This window comes from Pocillopora verrucosa, chromosome 11, assembly GCF_036669915.1.
Source record: "Pocillopora verrucosa isolate sample1 chromosome 11, ASM3666991v2, whole genome shotgun sequence".
In the NCBI taxonomy this organism is placed as follows: Eukaryota; Metazoa; Cnidaria; class Anthozoa; order Scleractinia; family Pocilloporidae; genus Pocillopora; species Pocillopora verrucosa.
In genome coordinates this window covers 3,629,192-3,650,271 of record NC_089322.1, presented here as the reverse complement: position 1 = coordinate 3,650,271, position 21,080 = coordinate 3,629,192, and the positions used below count along the sequence as shown (strand labels likewise).

The 21,080-nt window shown below is 39.9% G+C and overlaps 2 protein-coding genes across 3 annotated transcripts in view; one reads left to right on the top strand and one right to left on the bottom strand.

Moving 5' to 3' along the window:
* The window catches only part of LOC131784892 (glutamine--tRNA ligase), a 46,977-nt gene extending 40,662 nt beyond the window's left edge, over window positions 1-6,315 (top strand). Inside the window, exons 12-14 of one of the 2 annotated variants that reach the window (XM_066174343.1) lie at window positions 1,182-1,259; window positions 1,374-1,484; window positions 5,313-6,315. In XM_066174343.1, the coding sequence (XP_066030440.1) occupies window positions 1,182-1,246 (65 nt within the window). In that variant the 3' untranslated portion in view covers window positions 1,247-1,259; window positions 1,374-1,484; window positions 5,313-6,315. Of the gene's footprint in view, window positions 1-1,181; window positions 1,260-1,373; window positions 1,485-5,312 lie in introns of those variants that run through there. The other variant, XM_066174346.1, reaches the window with a different exon arrangement.
* A 6,091-nt stretch (window positions 6,316-12,406) lies between these two features.
* LOC131780383 (tetratricopeptide repeat protein 28-like) lies at window positions 12,407-19,740 on the bottom strand. The gene is made up of 7 exons (XM_066158480.1): window positions 19,674-19,740; window positions 19,410-19,475; window positions 18,194-18,355; window positions 17,847-17,924; window positions 17,069-17,136; window positions 12,816-16,630; window positions 12,407-12,501 (listed from the first exon to the last, which is right to left on the bottom strand). Exons 1-6 carry the CDS (start codon window positions 19,738-19,740, stop codon window positions 12,824-12,826), a joined length of 4,248 nt encoding a protein of 1,415 aa, XP_066014577.1. The 3' UTR covers window positions 12,407-12,501; window positions 12,816-12,823.
* Window positions 19,741-21,080: the final 1,340 nt, after the last annotated feature.

The window sequence follows — 21,080 nt, the reverse complement described above, 5'->3', positions numbered from 1 at the left end:
ACCAGACTCCTGGCACTAAATCTCATGTTTATGTTATCATCATTATCATTTCTATTTTAACATTTAAAGATGTTGTTGCCGGCATTACAGTCATGATCGTCATTAAAGTCCCCATCCTCTTTACCATCATGAATCTCATCACCATTATCAGTGTTATTAAAATGTATTTATTATGTGCTATTAATTCTCCTCAGGCCCACAACGGTGTTTGCTGCTTGAGATATGATGACACAAACCCAGAGAAGGAAGAGGAGAAGTTTTTCACAGGAATTTTGGATTTGGTCAAATGGCTTGGTTAGTAAAATAGTTTTGTTAAGGAAGATTTCCAGGAAAAGCTCAATATTTTCTGTCGACATATCTCTCTTAGTTTTCCTCTTGTCAAGTTTAAGAAGTTTTAACTGTCATCTAAGAATTTATGAATGTGAATTTATGAAAGTCTTATATTTGAACTGCGGATAAAGAATTTATGCCCATCATCAAAAATTAATCCTTTGATCCCTAAGGGGGAGGACATGTAGCAATATATCACACTTTAAGGTGACAAGAATAAAGGAAATGAACATGAACTAAAGAAAAGTTTGATTGTTAAATATTAAATTCTCCGAGTCAGCATCTTATGAAATGTATAGAGAAAAGTATAGAGAACATGCATACTGATGGCGGCATCTAAAGGGTTGATTCACAAATTTCCAAGTGGATTCATTTGCAATCCCTGTTTGATCATCTCTATCATTAGCCACATTTGAGTCTTCGTGGGTTATTGATGCCTTTTACTAACCAAGTTCAAGGTCTGTGCTGTAAGTTACAGATCAAGTTTTTTCTGTTGGGTTTTATGGGCCAATGGGAAAGTATGTGGGACATGTACCCTCTTGGAAAAAAAACAAGGGTCCATAACTTACTGTAGAAATTAAGAAAACGAGATTAGTAAGATATTTATTTTATTTTTGGATTCAAATAGAGAGGAAAGATTTCAATTCAAACAAACTTTTGAATTTAGCAGGGTGCACCATGAGATACAGCCTACTAAATTGACCAATCATAGTGCACTTGCTAACAAATTATTATCTCTTTATTGTTCTCCTTCCAAACTAAACCAAAATTGAATTGTGTGTAGCTTCTCCACCAGACTTTGTCATCCCACTTTCATTTGGTTTTTGTTTTTGTTTTTTTGTTTTTTTCAGGTTTTGAACCATGGAAGATAACCCATGCTTCAGACAATTTGAAAAATTGTATGATTTTGCTGTAGAGCTCATCAAAAGGTAAACATTTATCACATTGATTTGCATCTATAGCAACAAATCTGCTAGTCACAGTAATGACAAATTTCTTTTTTTTTTTTTTTTTCTTTTTTCATCAACTTTGTGATAATTTAGGGGACAAGCAAATGTGTCTGTCACCAGCAGTATGTAGAAATCAAGGGCCACAATCCCCCACCCAGTCCCTGGCGGGACAGACCAATAGAGGAATCACTGAGGCTGTTTGAGGTTTGCTTAATTGTTGTTTTTCTTAAATAGTTTATGTAGGGGTGGCAATGGTAAAATCCTAGACTCCCAAGATGCGAAGACTCCTGTTTAGAAACCTAAGACCCACATCAAACAGTCTCATACAAGTCCCTATTACATGCGGTTGCTTTACCCAGATTGTTGCGAGGTACTGGCAATTATGGGCGGCCGTCACCACCAAAAATACAAGGATGTCAAATAGATCAGCAAATACAAAGCTGGTCTAAAGATCAGCTGCAGGATAGAATAGCTAATAAAGGAATGGCATGACCAAATTATAGACGGTTTAGTTTTCCTTCATGAAACAGAACACCCTAAACATGAATAGTCTAGCCAAATGATAAACGGTCCAGTTGCCCATGTCGAGCTGGAACATGAAATTGTGAAATGGACTAGCTCAATTACGAATAGCTTTGCACTCACTTGCACAGCGTACGCACAAACGGTGTAGCGTTGCGTCAAATGGCTCAGCGTAATTTAGAATTGTACAGCGTACACACAAATGGTGTATCGTTACGTGAAATGGCTCAGCGTAATGTCGAATGGTACAGCGTACATATAAATAGAGTAGTGTTGCGTGAAATGGCTCAGCGTAATGTCGAATTGTACAGCGTACACACCAATGGTGTAGCGTTGCGTGAAATGGCTTAGCTTAATGTCGAATGGTACGGCGTACACACAAATGGTGTAGCGTTGCGTGAAATGGCTCAGCATTATATCGAATGGTACAGCGTACATACAAACAGTGTAACGTTGCGTGAAATGGCTCAGCATTATATCGAATGGTACAGCGTACATACAAACAGTGTAGCGCTGCGTGAAATGGCTTGGCGTAATGTCGAATGGTACAGCTTACACACGTCTTTGCAGAACATCAGACGCTCTAACTGAACATTAAATCGCTTAGTATTACATGAAATATTTCGATGTTGTGGCGAATCGTCGAGCTTGCTTATGGCGTGACGTGAAGACAATCTCGCCGAAGCCAAATTCAAATTCAATTGCGCGAGCGTGCTTCATATTCTTATTGTGCACTCTCATGACATCAGCAAACAAATCCCTCGAGAAAAAAATTTTCCATCTGGTTGAAAATGTTATAAAACAATTGGTTCATACGTCAGCTGTGCGTTCATGGAGATATGAAGCACTTGGGAAGTTTGGAGAGCACTCAAGAAGCTAAAGTTGCTCTCAGCTATGCCTCGAGCAACTCTTACGCATCTTTCGTGCTCTCCAAACTTCCCGCGTGCTTCATATCTCGATGAACGCACGCGAACGTGTGTACCAATTGTTAATTATGACGTGCATTAAATGTCGATCGTCGAGCCCTCCATGGTAAGAAAACTGATATACTTGATCTGTTTCGACATTCTTCAATAAAAGTGATATCGTAATGCGTTAATTGGTGTGCCGGACTATAAAACCAACTCGGAAAAAAGGTCGCTTTGGCAAACACTACGTGTTTGATTGAAACATGTCAAAGCAGATCAAGAATATCAGTTTTACTTACCATAGCGTCCGAGGCAGACACAAAATCCAACTTCTCACGTACTCCTCCAATGTTCAAAGAGCCCGGTTGAAGTTGAACTCTCATTAAAAAGTAAGCGTGAGTCAGAAAAAGAAAAGAGAGCTCGGCAATCGACATTTAATGCACGTCTTAACACTACTTAGTACTATAGACATTCAGGCTCACCCAACGCGTGCAAACTGTGGTAAACCGGGAGGCCGGCAAACCGTGGTAGAATCCAGTCTCGTTGTTATTTTAATTAACACTTTCATGAACGACAACGAATAAATGCAATATCGGCAGGAAAAAAAGGGAGAAACTCACCGAATTGGCTGTGCTTTACGGCAAGGCGAAGTAAGACTCTCACACCATGTGACGGTTTTGCGACAGTCTTCACATTCGATGACGTCATGCCCCCAGCAGATCACTGTTCCATTTGCAGTTTGCATTTTTGGTGGCGTGACGTGAAGGCCATCTCGCCGAAACCAACAAGCAAGCACGACGATTCGCCACAACATCGAAATATTTCGTGTAATGCTAAGGAATTTAATGTTCAGATAGAGCGTCTGATGTTCTGCAAAGCTATTCGACATAACGCTACACCATTTGTGTATACGCTGTACCATTCGACATTACCCTGAGCCATTTGACGCAACGCTACACCGTTTGTGTACTGTAATGCAAATGAGGGCTAAGCTATTCGTAATTGAGCTAGTCTATTTCGCAATTTCATGTTCTAACTCGACATGGGCAATCGGACCGTTTATCATTTGGCTAGACTGTTCATGTTTAGGGTGTTCTATTTCATGGAGGAAAACTAAACCGTCTATAATTTGGCCATGCCATTCCTGTATTAGCTTTTCTATCCTGCAGCTGATCCTTAAACCAGCTTTGTATTTGCTGATCTATTTGACATCCTTGTATTTTTGGTGGTGACGGCTGCCCATAGGCAATGAGTAGAAAGTTATAATACCCTCTTCTGTGTTGGTTTTTGTCATATATTGACAAGCACCAGGTTAACCATTTAACTCCCAGAAGTGATCAACATGAAAGTCCTCCTGATAATATCCTTACATTTTCCCGCGAACAGCTAATGAGAATATTTAAACTTATCAGGTAAAAGTTGTTGTCTTGATCTAACAGCAAATTCTTATAACAAATTTACAAGGAAATGTGTTGCAGCTAGAGGGGAGAATTACCAATCAGATCTTGGGAGTTAAAGGGTGCGACCAACAAGCAACCCTTCAGTTACTTTTTACAGTAGAAATGGCCCTTCGGTTCTTTTTTTAAATCTTATTACAAACAAAACACATTTGTCTAGTTTCAGCCGAACGCGGATGAATATTTTTAATAACTGTCAGTAGTTTTTAAAACCGTCAATTCTAACAACCGTAAAATAAATACTGTCTCGGCTAAAACTGTCACAATTGATAACAGGTATTGCTGTATATCAGTCTGAGCTGAATCTCTTGTTGTGTGATAAGCGCGCCCTGAACAACCGATCTACCCGTGACAAACATGTGTAGACATTTATGAGTAGTACCAAGCCTGACAGAATGCAGTTCAATTCGGTCCGTAATTCATCAAGTGATTGACAAAATTATAACAGCACGCATATAACGCGTGTAGTCACACAGGCGTGTTGCGTTAAATGGTCAGTTACAAGCATAACGTGAACTTTACACTGTCCCATTGGTGCACTAATCAATACTGTAGCAAAGTTCTCGAACGTGATTGCTTATCACCAGCCCGATTTGAGCACTAATAGGACGGTGTACACTTACTTTTCAAGCCGACCTTCAAAAAAATGTTGCATTCTGGGTAATATAGAACAGTTTTAAGCCTTTCACTAGGAGAAAAAGAAACACCCCTACCTATGTAACCTTTTTTTCACCTTGAGTCTGAAGTGCTTAAGTATTCCGTTCTTAACGTTAATATCAGTTTTCAAGTACCGTGTTTTAAGGCATCTATTTGTCGCCGGATCTCCGACATGGCTTGTATATCGTAGATTTGGCATCGGGGCAGGACGCTCTGAGGCTTTATAATAATGGTTTTAAATGACTTTTCGTTGCCTTTCCAAAACAATAGTGAAGGGAAAAAAGACATTTTGTCTCCCTTTTTATTCAAAGCGCGAACGGAAATTTCTTTCTTTTGGTCTATTTTCTCTATTGCTATGATTCCTTTGTTGTCATGAACTAACTTTTTGAAGGGTAATTAACTTGAAATACTCGACGAAGTCCCTCCAGATCTCGTCCAAACATCTCAAACGCAGCTTATATTGCCGTTCTTCTCTCTTTGTCTTTCAGGTTCAAGTTGGGAGCCCCGTCAGCCGCGCATGTTTAAAAAAGGCTGTCAACCGCTGGTTCCTGGCTGTAACTCTCCAACGCAACCCATCTCTTGTCAAGTTCCGCCGCCAAGGCCGCCATTTGACGGCGTCTGTTGTGACTCTTGGAAGCGTCAACTTTAATTTGACGTTCCAATGTAAAACTTTGAGACTAACTCAGCAGAAAGAATACTGTTCGCTCGATGTGGTTCTCTTTGCCGGAGATCTGCTATAGTTTGGGATAAAGATCACAAAATGTAGGGGGTTCCCTCTTTAGTTACTTCAGTATGATATAGTCTGTATCTGGGTGTTGTTGTTGTTGCTTTTTTGTTGTTTTTGTTTTTGTTTTATCAGTTTTTGTTTGTTTTTTTTTTAGTCAAAATGTTACTCCTTTAATGGAAACTGCTCTAAATTCTGGGCTAAGCTTTATTAAACACGTAGATTGTGGTAGAGGAGTGAGTAAGGAAGCACACAAAGTACTTATTGAAAAAACAAAAAAAATTGTAGATTTCTATTGCTGGCTTCGGAAATTGGAATTATGTTATCTGGAAGGCATGGAGAGGCAAATGGTAGCATTTGCAACCGAAGATGATTTTTTTGTAAATCTATTCCTCTGTCAAGCGGGCTTGCACGCTCTGAAGCGCATTCAAGAAAATATCGACAGCACTTTAATTACTCCTGCAAAGTCTTGTTTGCTGAACTATCTGCCATTTTCGAATCAATCAAAGAAAACTGAGTGTGTTTCAATTTCAGTCTCCCTTGTCTGACAGCTTGGTACAGTTAGCGAACTCCAACATCGTGAAGATGGACCATCGAATCACGACTTCGCCGCTCTCAGATTTATCTTTCGTAGTATGAGAGCAGTTCAAATCTTGCGCGCGCTACGCAAGTCAGACATAATTATTTTTGTGCGTAATAAGTAATGGTAATAGGATTGAGTAGAGTCCAGTTCGGTCTGTAATTATAGGAGTGATAACAAAATCGGACGACCGTGCAGCGGAAGTCCGATTTGTCTATCACGCGTATGATAACAGACTTTCCGATTAAAGAATTTGCAATTTGGCTAAAAAAGTGCGCAGAGAGAGGTTAAAAATATATCAACAACGTTGAAAGTACGCGAATTTTTGAAAATCGCAAAAATTATAATTTTTGAAAGTCCCGCGAAAATAAGAAACCATTAGGTACGAGCAGTCATTCGTGCGACAAGAACACTGGAGAGCGGAACTGTGCGAAGCGCTCGAGGTGGCTACTTGCCGACCACCATCAGTTTTTTACTTTTTCGCTCGACGGACTATTGAATTAAGAATTCGCAGCTCTCAGGTTATTTATCTACCAAAGAAAGGAAGCATTCAAATGACGCACGTACTAAAACTCTTCGTGTGCGTAAAAAGGTGAATGATGTTATTTCTGCGGTATCCGGAACTGAAGCGGAGCGCATTTTAATTCAGTAGAGCCGTCTATCCAATTTACCCTTGAGCGTGAAAAGGATATAAATATCCCCTTTCTTGATTTAAATGTGTCCAGAGGGGTTCGTGAGAATTTGGAGACAAAAGTCTATCGTAAACTCACCCACACCGACAAATACCTCGCTTTCGATTCTCACCACCCTATTTGCCATAAAAAGTCTGTAGCCAAAACTTTACTCAGGAGGGCTGACTGTCTACCATCTTCACTCAATTCGAAGGCTGAGGAGAGGAAATATGTCTCTAGTGTCTTAAAGGCCAATGGCTTTACAAAAACTTTTCTCCGTAACTGCCAAAAACCAGTTACAACTAGTAGCACTCCTGATGAAAGGGAACCAGCGACTGGTTTTGCTGTTATTCCCAACATTCAGGGTGTTACGGAACCCATCAAGAGAATTTTGAATAGGCACAACGTTGAAGTTGCCTCAAAAAACCAGACTTTGGGGCATATTTTTGCCATTTATTCTATTCCTTGCAACGACTGTGACAACGAATACATCGGACAGACCAAACGTCAGTTTGGTACACGTTTGAAATAGCATCAAAAAGCTGTTTTCTTTTCCAAAAAAGAAAATTTAGCTTTATTGGAGCGCACGTGTAACAATGCAATTGGGCGGGATAAGTCTAAAATTATCACCACTAATCGGCGTTACCACCAACGCCTTTGCTTGGAAGCTTGGCATGTTAACTCCGCCCACGCTCCCTTAAATCGTGATGATGACGGCTAACTTCCTGACGCCTATTTACACCTCGTCAGAAAAAAGGCAGCTTTAGTGATCGTGACAAAAATTAGTGATCGTATAAAAAAACCTCTTGTTGCAGCGTTTAGATCACCCCTGATGAAGGCACTAGACAGGAGTGTCGAAACGTTGGGTCTATGAATTGTAACTTCTTCGGTTCCTTCATTAAATCTGTAAACCAGATTAGCATGAAACCATGGCAGGTGAATAATTCCTTCTCATAATTTGTTTTGTTTCTTTCGCATGCCGCTTTGTAATAGCCACTGATTAGTCCTATTGTGTAATCACTCTGTATGATCCTTCCAGAGATTTTAAGTGTTACTCGCGCGTTACTCGCGCATTGCGCGCGCTCTCCGTACGTAAACTTAAGAAAAAATATGAACATTGTATCTCGAATTCGGTTTCAAATTAACTAAAGCAAACTCTGGAGAGAGTTTTATTCACGAAGAAGACTTTTTATTCTATTAATGCAACAAAAAAATCACACCTATGTTGCGTGCCGCGTCCTTGAAGGGAAACAAACAGAAAAGTGATGCTGCCCGCGCTCCGGCTGCGTAAACTTGTTTAGCCTAGACAGTATTTATTTTATGATTGCTAGAATTCGGTTCTAAAAACTACTGACAGTTCTTAAAGTAATTCATTCGCGTCCGGCTAAAACTAGACAAATGTGTTTTGTTTGTAACAAGATTAAAAAAAAAAACCGAAGGCCATTTCTGCTGTAAAGAGTAGTAACCAAACTTGTTTCTTGCGATCGAAAGCAGTCTAAACGCATTTAAGTAAAATAAAGTGCTGAGACAGTTAAATAAAGTTCATTCCTTTGTTCAACAAAAGAAGCGTTTTGTTTAACAATAGTTAATATGAGTTATTTACCCCTAATTATTTATGGATTGGTTAGGATAACTGAATACTTTTGCTAAGATTGTTTCCGAAGAGAGATTTAGACGCGCAATTACTGTACTGGAGAGAGGTGGTCTGAATGAGACACAACGTATTTTGAACTCTCGATGTGTGCATTGCCACATTTAATGTGAGAAGTTGAGCCGGATCAATAGACCATTTTTGGATACGTGAAATATTGGAATCGTGGGACTACCGGCGAAACCGGATTTCATTCAATTTTGTTTGCTCGTTTTAATCCGGGCGGGGATCCCAGCCGAGACCCGGCTGGCACCGTGGTAGAAATCACTGGCATCCCAAATCTTTGGCACCTGGAAGAAGCAGTACAAAGAATGTGATTATTACTACATTATTTAGAGAACAGTACCCCGAGGGTACAAAACAAGTATAACGATTGTGAAAATAATCGGTCAATAGCCTAACGGAAACAGTGATGACCGTTTTTTTTTCTTTTAGGGTGTTCGGCAGGAACTTGCGAAAATACCGGTGTACGCTTCAGAGGGTAATGACATCAGAGAACTCTTCTTTTTGTCTTATAACTATCCATTTCATTCTTTCATAAATTTACCAGGACAGTTAAATCGAGCAACCGCGTTTAACGCGTGATTGAGTGTTATCACTGAGTGTTATCACCGTTAAATGCAGGTTAACAAATAAAAGACAAGAAAACAACATTTTATACCATAATTTCTCATTTATTTTAACGTGTAGCTTATTTTCAGTTCAAAAATGTATCGAATAAAATCAACAAAATGATGATGCAGCGTAAAAACATAACAATAAATTAGAATTCTAACAGTTAGACCTCTTGGTAATTAATAATGGTAATTGAACTGAGTGGAGTGCAATTTGGGTTGAAATCATTTGCGTGATTTCAAAATCGAACGAGCGTGCAGCGCGAGTTCGATTTGAAATCACAAGTATGATTTCAGACCAAAATTGCACGACACGAGGTTCAATTACCACTTTATTACATCCATTTGGAAATTCTTGGGACTTGGTCAGTTCAAATATTTTGTTGATGCAGTACTGAGCCGGTCTGAAAATTCATCCATCTTTTGGGGGAAAAAGTAAGAGTTTTGGAAACAAAAGTTGCAAAGATGCGATTCGTGAATAAATCGCATCAATTAGAGCCAATCAGATTACAGAGATCACCAGTGATTTCAAAATGGGTGTAATAAACCACCAAATCACTTGCGTAGTTTTCTTGTGTAATATTTGTCAGAAACAAACAATCCTGAGAAGAAAGATAATCTACGATGAGTTGAGAAAATTTGAAATCTATATACTAACATTGATTTTGGGAGACAAACATGGACTAAATTTTACTTCAGAGAGAATTCGTCGTTTAAGTCGAGTGGTTCAGTCCTAAGTGACCGTTCCATACAACCCGAACGGGCCGATGGGACTCAGTCAAGAATGACCACAACCGCTAAATAGAGACCACCGCTGAAAAGCGTTGAAAGTGAGAATGTTTAAGAGGAAAAAAATCGGGAATTTTACAACCGACCGCTTAATGCAGGTTCGACTATTAATTCGGAATTAGCCAATCAGCCCACGCGAAGAGCTCTATTCACCTGTATGGCATATACTAAAAACCGCCGTAAGGTGGGTAGAAGGAGTAGAGTTATGGAGCACGAAGAGAAAGTCCAAGCAGACGAAAGGAGCCTAAGTCCAGCAATTACGTAGGGAAATTCATATCTTTACCTTCTGAAATCGTAGCTCTAAGATTCTTGAGAATCCGCCCTGTGATGCTACACATGAAACCACGTAGCCATTTACACTCCCGACCGGGTGGATAAACGGAACCTCGACCCACCCCTCCCCCCTTCCCATGGCTCTTTCTTGAAAATGACTGTAATATATGCTAACGTCAGTAGAGACGCCCCCCCAAAACATTTACGTCGTCGCAGTTTTTTAGATCTGGGGTGAAGTCAAAATATCAGGGCTTACTGACTTTTCGGATCACGTTCTTAAAAGAGGGAAGGAAATTTATTGTTGCTCGTCTTGATGTCGGTGAATATCTCGCATGACATTTTTTCGCGTTAACTTAATTAAGCATTTTAGATTGAACATAACAGGAATGCCCAGTGGATCTGTGACAACGCTCTTCCCATGCCCGTCTCTCCCAGTTTGATCCTGACGCCTCAAAAAACCAGCACTCTAAATTCAAATTGCGAATGCCACCTCCTAAAACCATTTTTATTTCACATCTTGCATGTCACCCAGTCGAGGGTCCCAATGGGGTTAACTGTTAGCAGAAGATTGGTTAAAAAACTAGCTGTTAGACGTAAAAAATTGACAAATTTTAACCCTTTAGTTATAGAATAAAATTAACTTTAAAAATCTTTCCTTCCCTCAATATGTTATTTTGTGTTATTCTGGGTTAACCGCAGCAGAAAAATGGCCACAATTTTAGCTGTTAGCCGTTAGCCGTTAAAAATTCCCCTCGGTCGGCCCTCCTCAGTTTCAAGAAAGTTCCGGTTTTTTGTAACATGCTGTTTTAGTTAAGTTTGCAATCATGGAAAAAAAATTCATCAATATTTTCTACACTCGAGGAACCACACCAACCTAGAGTACCTCTCATGATGAGGACGCTTTCGATAAAGAGAATAAAGCACATCTCCCAAAGTGGAAGGTAATTTCTTTTTTCTTGCCTCTTCAACGATATATGATAAAACATAATAACTGTCGCATTACATGCAAGAGGAGCACGTTGCGTGACGGCTACCAACGAAACTAGAGGATATAAAATCTGAAAATATCGAGGTTTATGTCTCATTTAATAACTCTATCCAAGGAAATGGAAAAGTTGAGCGAATTAGACATAGGTGCGGACACTACTTCAAACGACAAGATGTGACAAAACATTCTCTGTCGCGCAACGAACTAAAGAATTACGTAGCGTGACATCCCAAGAAACGGCCCCCAATGATCGTTATTGGTAGTTATAGAGTCAGAAAATATCGAAGTTTATCTCTCATTCAATTAACCTATTCAAAGAAATGGACAAAAGTTATTAAGCGAATTCTACTTCAAACGACAAGAAATGGCTTATGCAGGTTGATGCAGAAATGTCCTTCCCTTTGTTATTGATTTCCTCTTCCATTCTGACAAAATACCAAGCGACTTGTTTCATTGTTTGACATTCAAATGTTAGTTTATTGTACTTAGATAATATGTAAACAATCTAAATGGAGTGACTAAATAAAATCATCTAACTCCAACATCCAGCTCGTTCTGAGCTTCTTCTAATGCTTTGTAGGCCAGTAACTAAAATTAAAATAAAACTTCTCGTTTTGCCTTTCGGACGATTAGTTTAAACAATGTACTTAAACATGATGAATCGTTCTGCTTGTAAAAAATAACACAATTTATAGCATTCAAAATTAAAGGAGAAATCTCAGAAAATTAATTCATACCAAGACTAAATCCTCGCCATTACGGCCAAAATCTGTCATTTTAAGTCTAGATAAACCTAATAATGATCGGCTGAAACTAACTTTAAGTACCAATGACTGGGTACAAATCCTCTAAAAGTTAATCATAATTTCCATCTGAAATAAACTAAGATAATCTAGCAATCGGAAAACTGATTACTGTCCGATTTCCGTGGAAATTCTCCACACACGCACATGGCTGTAACAGCTTTACATCACTCACGAGAAAAAACCGATTGAGAAAAATCTGTAAAGAAAAAACTGTGGAAAACAATTTCAAGACGTTTCTTAACGCCTAAATCCTCTTAGTAGGTAATACTTAGATTAAAAATAACTTTTTACATAGCAAGTCATGATAATTTCAAGGCATCATACGAAAACAAAACAGTTGTTTCAGCAGGATATCAAAGATGAAGCTCGTAAGAGCAGTTCAGACAAGCAAAAAGTCAACTTTTGAATTAAAGGAAATCCGTCCTCTCATTAAATTTGACTTTGGCCTTCTTTTGGTTCTTCCTGCTTTGAAAAGAAGACTCTTGAAAAAGATTTCATCGGTAGCTTACTGGTTTCTGGTCCAAACATCAACGTTTACAGGTACCTTAAACTCCCTGGGATTCCAATGCTCACTGCCTTAACTGAAAAATAAAAGAATCTAAGTTTAGGGAGGATAATTGAGTTTCCATGAAATATTTCACAGCACTTGAAACGATACATCACACAACAGAATCAGTGTTTTAAAACAAATTTGCTGTTTTACTCCTGTCATGTTTCCAAAAAAGAATGTTATTATCGTAAACGTGTCCACTTGGTTGTACTGCATCTCAATTTGTCGGAGCAAAAAATAAATTCGTAACCCAACTGAAAGGAAAATAATACGCAAGTATCAGGGCGCACACGTAAGTAATAACTTTTTACTAAATTAGAAAGTATAAACAGAGTATTTACTTACTGCAGCCTCTAAATATCCTTGAAATCCAGGTTGACGTCGTCACCAATGAGTACAAATGGTGCCCAGTAAATCTCCTTCTTGAACTTTTCAATTTCTCTCATACACTTCATAGCCTGATTGAGAGCTTCACTTGCCCTCTTGCCTTTGGCAAGTGCATCGTAGAAGAAAGTCATGAACTCCAGGGTTCCCTCGTCGTCAATCGCCCACAAGGTTGCCACAACAGATCTAGCACCGGCACCCAAAAGTGCACGCGCCATACCGACCACACCCTCTGCCATGACCTCCCCACGAGCAGTGTGACAGCAGCTGAGTACAACCAGACGTGCTCTTAGCCCAGCTTCTATGACGTCTTTCATCGTCAGTAGATAGTCTTTCTCTTGCAGCTGAGGGTTTTCTCTTGTGGTGTTTGGTGCCAGGATAACTTCTCCAGTTTCCAGTTTACCGTGCGCTGCAATGTGAATTAACGCCACTGATGATATTCGTTTTAACACTTCATCTTTTGTTGCCATTTGTCCAGTGAGGGGGGAAACATGGAGGATACGTCCGATCATCTCCACTTCTTTCCTTGCTCCTGGAAGTTGCACCAAAAGACTTCCTTGATAGATGATATGTTTAAAACATGGATCGCCGACAAGCAATGCACCAGTCTTCATGTGAAAGTCAGCTGGACAATCATGAATTAGTTTCAACGTCATCAGAGAGGGAAGGACACGAATTCTGAAAGAATCACTCAGATATGATGAGTCAGAGTCCTGCAGCGCTGCATAAGGCACAAGGCAAAATGGCCCCTCAGGAACAAATGTGATCTCGTCGTTGCCTTCGATTAGGTCAGCGATAGGAGCAACGATGATGTCATGCAGCTTCTTTAAAGCACTTGATTGGGAGTGCCTCACATCAACTGGGATCACTTGATTGGCCACTTTCTCTTCTGTCAGCGAATCAAGCGGAGGATTTTCGATTGGAACAGTATCTCTTGCACCGATCTCCTTCAGAGCAGTTTTGTTCAGTAGCTGGGTGAAACATTCCAATTCATCCTCATACTTATAATTGTTGACGTGTACCTGTCTCATCTGGATGTTATCTTCACTGAGGCAAACCCATAAGTAGACGCATGGTCCATTGATAGCTATGATAACTGTGCTCAATGGAACCCAAGTCAGAGATGTGCTGTGCGTTGAAGAATCTCCAGGCTGATATTTTGTGGTCATGAGATCTCTCAGAGCTTGAGCACGTCCTTTCTCTGCGGCAAGAAGAGCCTTTACAACTTGACCTTGATAGAGATTTATACGCCACAAACCTTTGTATGCACCTTGGTGCTGATTACGATAAGAAATCTTCCACTGATCGTTGAGTTGAAGACTGGCCCTGATATCATCATACAACTGTACACTCGAGTGATAACAGTCAAAGGCCATCATAAGATTTCCTTGGCACTCAAAACTGTTTCCAAGGGAACAGAGTGAGCACGCCTCTGCAGTCTTATCTCCCACTTCTTTGGATATTTCTAGGTGACGTTGAAAACACTCAATAGCTGTTTTGAATTCTCTTTGACCGTAATGAATCCTGCCGAGAAGACAATAACTTCTTCCCTCTCCGGCCTGATCTCCCACTTCTTTAGCAATTTCTAGATGACGTTCATGGTACTGGATGGCTGTTTTAAACTGTCCTAGACCTTGATAAGCGTTGCCGAGACCGCAATAACTTCCTCCCTCTCCGGCCTTGTCTCCCACTTCTTTAGCAATTTCTAGATGACGTTGATGGTACTGGATGACTGTTTCAAACTTTCGTAGACCTTGATAAGCGTTGCCGAGATTGCCATAACTTGCTCCCTCTCCGGCCTTGTCTCCCACTTCTTTAGCAATTTCTAGATCACGTTGATAGTACTGGATGGCTGTTTTAAACTGTCCTAGACCTTGATAAGCGTTGCCGAGACCGCAATAACTTCTTCCCTCTCCGGCCTTGTCTCCCACTTCTTTAGCAATTTCTAGATGACGTTCATGGTACTGGATGGCTGTTTTAAACTGTCCTAGACTGTCATAAGCGTTGCCGAGATTGCCATAACTTGCTCCCTCTCCGGCCTTGTCTCCCACTTCTTTAGCAATTTCTAGATCACGTTGGTGGTACTGGATGGCTGTTTTAAACTGTCCTAGACCTTGATAAGCGTTGCCGAGACCGCAATAACTTCTTCCCTCTGCGGCCTTGTTTCCCACTTCTTTAGCAATTTCTAGATCACGTTGATGGTAATGGATGGCTGTTTTAAACTGTCCTAGACTGCGATAAGCGTTGCCGAGATTGCCATAACTTATTCCCTCTCCGGCCTTGTCTCCCACTTCTTTAGCAATTTCTAGATGACGTTGATGGTACTGGATGGCTGTTTTAAATTGTCCTAGACTGTGATAAGCGTTGCCGAGATTGCCATAACTTGCTCCCTCTCCGGCCTTGTCTTCCACTTCTTTAGCAATTTCTAGATGACGTTGATGGTACTGGATGGCTGTTTTAAACTGTCCTAGACTGCGATAAGCGTTGCCGAGATTGCCATAACTTATTCCTTCTCCGGCCTTGTCTCCCACTTCTTTAGCAATTTCTAGATGACGTTGATGGTACTGGATGGCTGTTTTAAACTGTCCTAGACTGTGATAAGCGTTGCCGAGATTGCCATAACTTGCTCCCTCTCCGGCCTTGTCTCCCACTTCTTTAGCAATTTCTAGATGACGTTGATGGTACTGGATGGCTGTTTTAAACTGTCCTAGTCTGCGATAAGTGTTGCCGAGACCGCAATAACTTCTTCCCTCGCCGGCCTTGTCTCCCACTTCTTTAGCAATTTCTAGATGACGTTCATGGTACTGGATGGCTGTTTTAAACTGTCCTAGTCTGCGATAAGCGTTGCCGAGATTGCCATAACTTATTCCCTCTCCGGCCTTGTCTCCCACTTCTTTAGCAATTTCTAGATCACGTTGATAGTACTGGATGGCTGTTTTAAACTGTCCTAGACTGTGATAAGCGTTGCCGAGATTGCCATAACTTATTCCCTCTCCGGCCTTGTCTCCCACTTCTTTAGCAATTTCTAGATCACGTTGATAGTACTGGATGGCTGTTTTAAACTGTCCTAGACTGTGATAAGCGTTGCCGAGATTGCCATAACCTGCTCCCTCTCCGGCCTTGTCTCCCACTTCTTTAGCAATTTCTAGATGACGTTCATGGTACTGGATGGCTGTTTTAAACTGTCCTAGACTGTGATAAGCGTTGCCGAGATTGCCATAACTTGCTCCCTCTCCGGCCTTGTCTCCCACTTCTTTAGCAATTTCTAGATGACGTTGGTGGTACTGGATGGCTGTTTTAAACTGTCCTAGACCTTGATAAGCGTTGCCGAGACCGCAATAACTTCTTCCCTCTGCGGCCTTGTTTCCCACTTCTTTAGCAATTTCTAGATCACGTTGATGGTAATGGATGGCTGTTTTAAACTGTCCTAGACTGCGATAAGCGTTGCCGAGATTGCCATAACTTATTCCTTCTCCGGCCTTGTCTCCCACTTCTTTAGCAATTTCTAGATGACGTTGATGGTACTGGATGGCTGTTTTAAACTGTCCTAGACTGTGATAAGCGTTGCCGAGATTGCCATAACTTGCTCCCTCTCCGGCCTTGTCTCCCACTTCTTTAGCAATTTCTAGATCCTGTTGATGATACTTGATTGCTTTGTGAAACTGCCCAACATGTTCATAAGCACATCCGAGACTGGCATAAGTGCGTGCTTTGACTTTCAGTTCGACATTCGATTTCCTTAGTAATTGAAGCAGACGTTCGTTATTGTTTTCAATCTTAAAACGTGTCAAGGGTAGATAAATCACGAGCGAATTTGCGAAAATGCAATGGAAATATGTGTTTTCAAAATAATTAGAGTATTGTATGAAACCCTTAAATTGGAATGATAATTCGAACGTGGGTTTCTTAAAGAGATTTGAGTTTAGGTTTAGGTTCGGTCGTCATGGTGATGCCCGTTTGAAGTTAAAAATGAGGGGCATTCAGCAGAAACTCTGGGAATTAGTTAATATGGCATCTTCTTCTAAGTTAAGTTTCGTGGAATAAAAGAAAGAACTCCTTAATAATATTTTAGCTTCTTTAAACTGCTCAGTGCAGTATAAGAGAACATCGTTTTCATTATGTGTAGAAGAATCTGCCTGGAACGTATTGATTTTCCTTGAAATATTATTCGCATTGCATCAAGTATCACGTTTGAAACATTCGTTAAAGGATACTGTCAATCCCATATGCAACCAGCTCCTTGCTTCTTTATCCCAGGAAAGTTCGACACAAGCTCTGGCTCCTGAAAAGGAGAGAATAATTGGTGGTGCGAGGTAATTTATCACTGTTAAGGTATGAACGTATTGATAAATTGGACTTAATTTGTCATTTAGCTGGGAACAAAAATTGTCATAATGAAGGAAATTTGAACTTGTAGAAGAACTGAAAATGAACAATAAGGAGCTAATGCAAAGCGGCTACCAATGAAGCTTCAATTGATGATTATAACGATGAATTTATCTCGCGCATTCTTCATTTTAATGCGCTCTTATGCGCTTTTCAGTACTTTTCGGGGAAGTTTTCGGGCAGACTGCATTGAGCAGTTTAACTTTTGAAAAAGGAATTTTTCAGGTGCCTCCTTGCCGGGTTTTTCAACGTCTCCTGCTAAGAGTTACAGAGAAGATGCAGGAAACGGGGCTTTCAGTTTTCCGTCCATATCCGGGACAAGATTATCAAACAATTTGCAGATGTCATAGCCAGGTGGCAGCACATTCTCCTCAGATGTTTTTAGACTGAGTGTTTTTCTGGTCTAAGGCTTGAGCCCTCGACCTCCGGCGCTCTACAACGTTAACTAAACAGGCAGTGGTATTTGAGAGGTTATTGACATTTGCTTATGCTTTTTACCCACATAACAGACATTGACACACCAGATGCAATTGACATTTGGTGTGCAATCCTCTTTTGACGAAATCAGAGAAAAGAACGTTGATGGCTTATATCTGAAAAACTCACCTTTCTCAATAGCTTGGATTAAAGTGGGTTCCAATTGAACAGCAACTGTTGCATCATCGACACATTCCACGTAGTTTGCTTTGAAATTTAAGAAATGAGGTTAAAAAAAGTGGTCATCACATGCAATTGCAGCAAAGACGCATGAAAAAATTACAATTGCATAAATTTCTGTTCATTTACGAGGATCATTTCTTTGCTTAATCTTCATCTGCTAAAGGGTGATATCTCTTTCTTTGCTTCTTTTCTGCAGTTGATCAATTTTTTTCCTTTTCTTGGGGCAGATTGTGTATTCCGTTATCTTGTAACGCTTCATGAGAGATTTATATATTTAGAAATGAAATCGTTACCTAAACGGAAATGAGCTGCTGCCCTGTTGCTGTAAAGCTTGGCGTTCAGACTTTTATTTCTGCAGTTCAATTGAAGTCCTTCCGTGTAGGAGATTATCGCGTTATTAGCTTCTCCTTGTCTGTATTCTTTGTTACCTTTCTCCAGACATTCTTTTGCTATCCCTGAAAGCACACCATTTTAGTGTTAATGATTTAGTAATGAGTAATACGACCCTTAACCAATGATGCCAACTTTATACTTCCAAACAAAGTGTTTGGTTAAAGGAGCTTAGAGCTATGAAAAACGAATATCAGAAAAGTCTGGGCTGTAGCTTGGCTATTACTAGTTCAAGTTTCTCGGTTTACATTTGGGTCTAGAGACTTTCACAAACCTCCTTTAATACCTGGCTTACGTTTTCCAAAAAAACACAAGTTTCACCGGGAGATCCTATTTGAACTTAGCTTTGTTTGCAATGGCCCTTCAAGAGAGTTTATCTGTGCATTTTGTTTGCTTTAAAATATGCAAACTATCAGGAGTTTTAGCTGTAGTTTGGCTATAACCAGATCAAATCTGTTCGGTTTACATTTAGGTCGAGAGGCTCTCCAAAAACCCTTTTACACCTGCGTTACGCATGTTTTCTCTTTTTCTGTGTGTGACTTGGTTTTTCTCATACATGTAGTTGTTTATTGAGAACATACTAGAAGAGGCTAAATGAAGAAAATCTGATTGGGAAAGTACCATTTTCATGGTCACACTAAAAATGACCACATTTTGGGTATTTTCGAATGCAAAAGGATGATAGTTCTTCTTCACAATTATCATTCATTTTAGGTGCGAATTGTAGATACATCTTTATTCTTAAAAACACCGTGCGTCGAATTAGAAGTTCTTCTAAAAAAGCACTTCTAAAACTCAGAAAACTGAGTTTTACCAAGCCTAGGGGGCCAATTTTGTTACATTCTTTTCTAATTTAGGGCTCTTCAAAGCGATGTCGCGTTCAAATTTATCGGTTATGAATAATTAATGATGTCTACGCATTCTGCTCGATCGGATCGAGCAATAAATTGCTTTTCCTTTGTTTTATGTTTTACTGGTAACAAAGTTTGAAATTTGAAGAAACAATCTTTTGCTGTTTCAAAAACTTATCCACAGAACATAAGCAAATTTTGATGTAAATGTGACAAAAATTTCACTGGGAAGTCTTTCAAAAAATCTTGATTCACCTGGTGTTCTTACCTCTTAAAGGGTCATCGTATACATCCAATTCAGCGTCACTTGACGTAACCTGACTTTTCTCTGTTGCTGAAACTACAGAGAACTTTGTTAGTGATCACATCTATGTGCAATTACAACTAGCGTTCTAATACTGGCGTATTTACTGGATTACTTAAAACCTTCGAGTCGAAATGATCCAAAAAATTGTGCATCAATAAGATATACTTAATTAAAAAACAGTACAAAGTCACCATGACGAAGTCTTTCCCTGTTGCTTTTCCTCACCTGTGGCTGGAAACTCGTTTTTCATCTCCAGTTCTTCTCCCGTTGTTGGGAGGTTGCTTTCTGCCATAGTTAGAAGTAAAATTGGATCGATTGTTCTGCGTTACATTGCTAAAAATAAAAAAGAGGAGACTCAGATGAAAGTAAGTTAAAGAAAACATTGTATACTTAATCATTGAGGAAGAATGAGAATCTCAAAGTTTCCTCCGTCACGCTGTTGTGGTTGCATGACAGCTCCGGTCAAGTTCTATGGGTTGCGTCATGTTTGTTTTTTCATTTGTTTGTTTGTTTGTTTGTTTTCGTAGTCTCATCTGATAAGGCGTCGTTCAAGGCTTTCCCTTAGTTGCACGCGGTAGGCACGGGTAAGCATGGATCAAAAATAATGCAATAAAAGACTCTTTCTCTCATTCCTTCATTATATCGCGTGTGTGGCTTGCGAGAATTCGCGAAACTTATTCCAAACCGAAACACCTTCAAGGGTTTTTGTAACCGTCACGAATTCTGCTAACACCCCGCGAGCCCGGGCCCATTGCGTAAAGAAACACGTTTATAAAGTTACCTATGTGAAAAATGTCCCTCAAAGTATCGAAAATTGCTGGATATAGTCTTTTTTTTTGACAAAATTATAAGTTCCAGTGAATAAACTCCTTCATTAATTTTTTTTTTTAAGGAGCCAAGAAATTTTGAATAACCGAAGTAGCTGGTCCCTTTTGTTGGAAAAGGACCCGATTCGTTCATTTCGAATTAAAAAGAGGCACTGAATACGAGGTTATTTTGAGGGACTGGAAAAGATGGCACTGGAAAGTGTCTTATTCATCAAAATTCTTGTTATCAAGAAACATCATCTACAACAAATTGAAAGCCAAGCGCAACACATAGACTCCTGTATAGCGTAACCTTGTAGGCCATCGAATGAATTCACTGCCGGGCCATATGAGCATTTGGGGGAGGAAGTATACTGAAACCGAATTAAAACTTTAAGCATCTCGATATCGGAAAGCAAAAGAGAACTTTAAAATTAATTGTGAACGAATTGCTGATCAAAGGATCTTTTGTAGGATAGTAGTAAATAGGAAATTTGGGAAATTTCCGTGAAGCTGCTGAGGTGGTCTTGCCCTACAGCACAGGATTCTGCTCCAATATCAGCATTTACTGAGCCCACAGTTTTATCTTCCAAGCGCACGATGTAAACGCGCAAACATTGTGCCCATTTAGTCAGTCATCGCGCGAAAAGGTATATCTACTAAAACCGAACTCTGACAGATAATCAGTTAGAAATGATACTACTAACCACCTTGTAAATACGTAGTTCGACCATTTGAATACAAAAATTTATTCACCGTCGACGATTACCGTGTCAAGTTTCGCAAGGAGAAGGATTGATGTTCCAAAGCGTCTAAGAAATTAGAA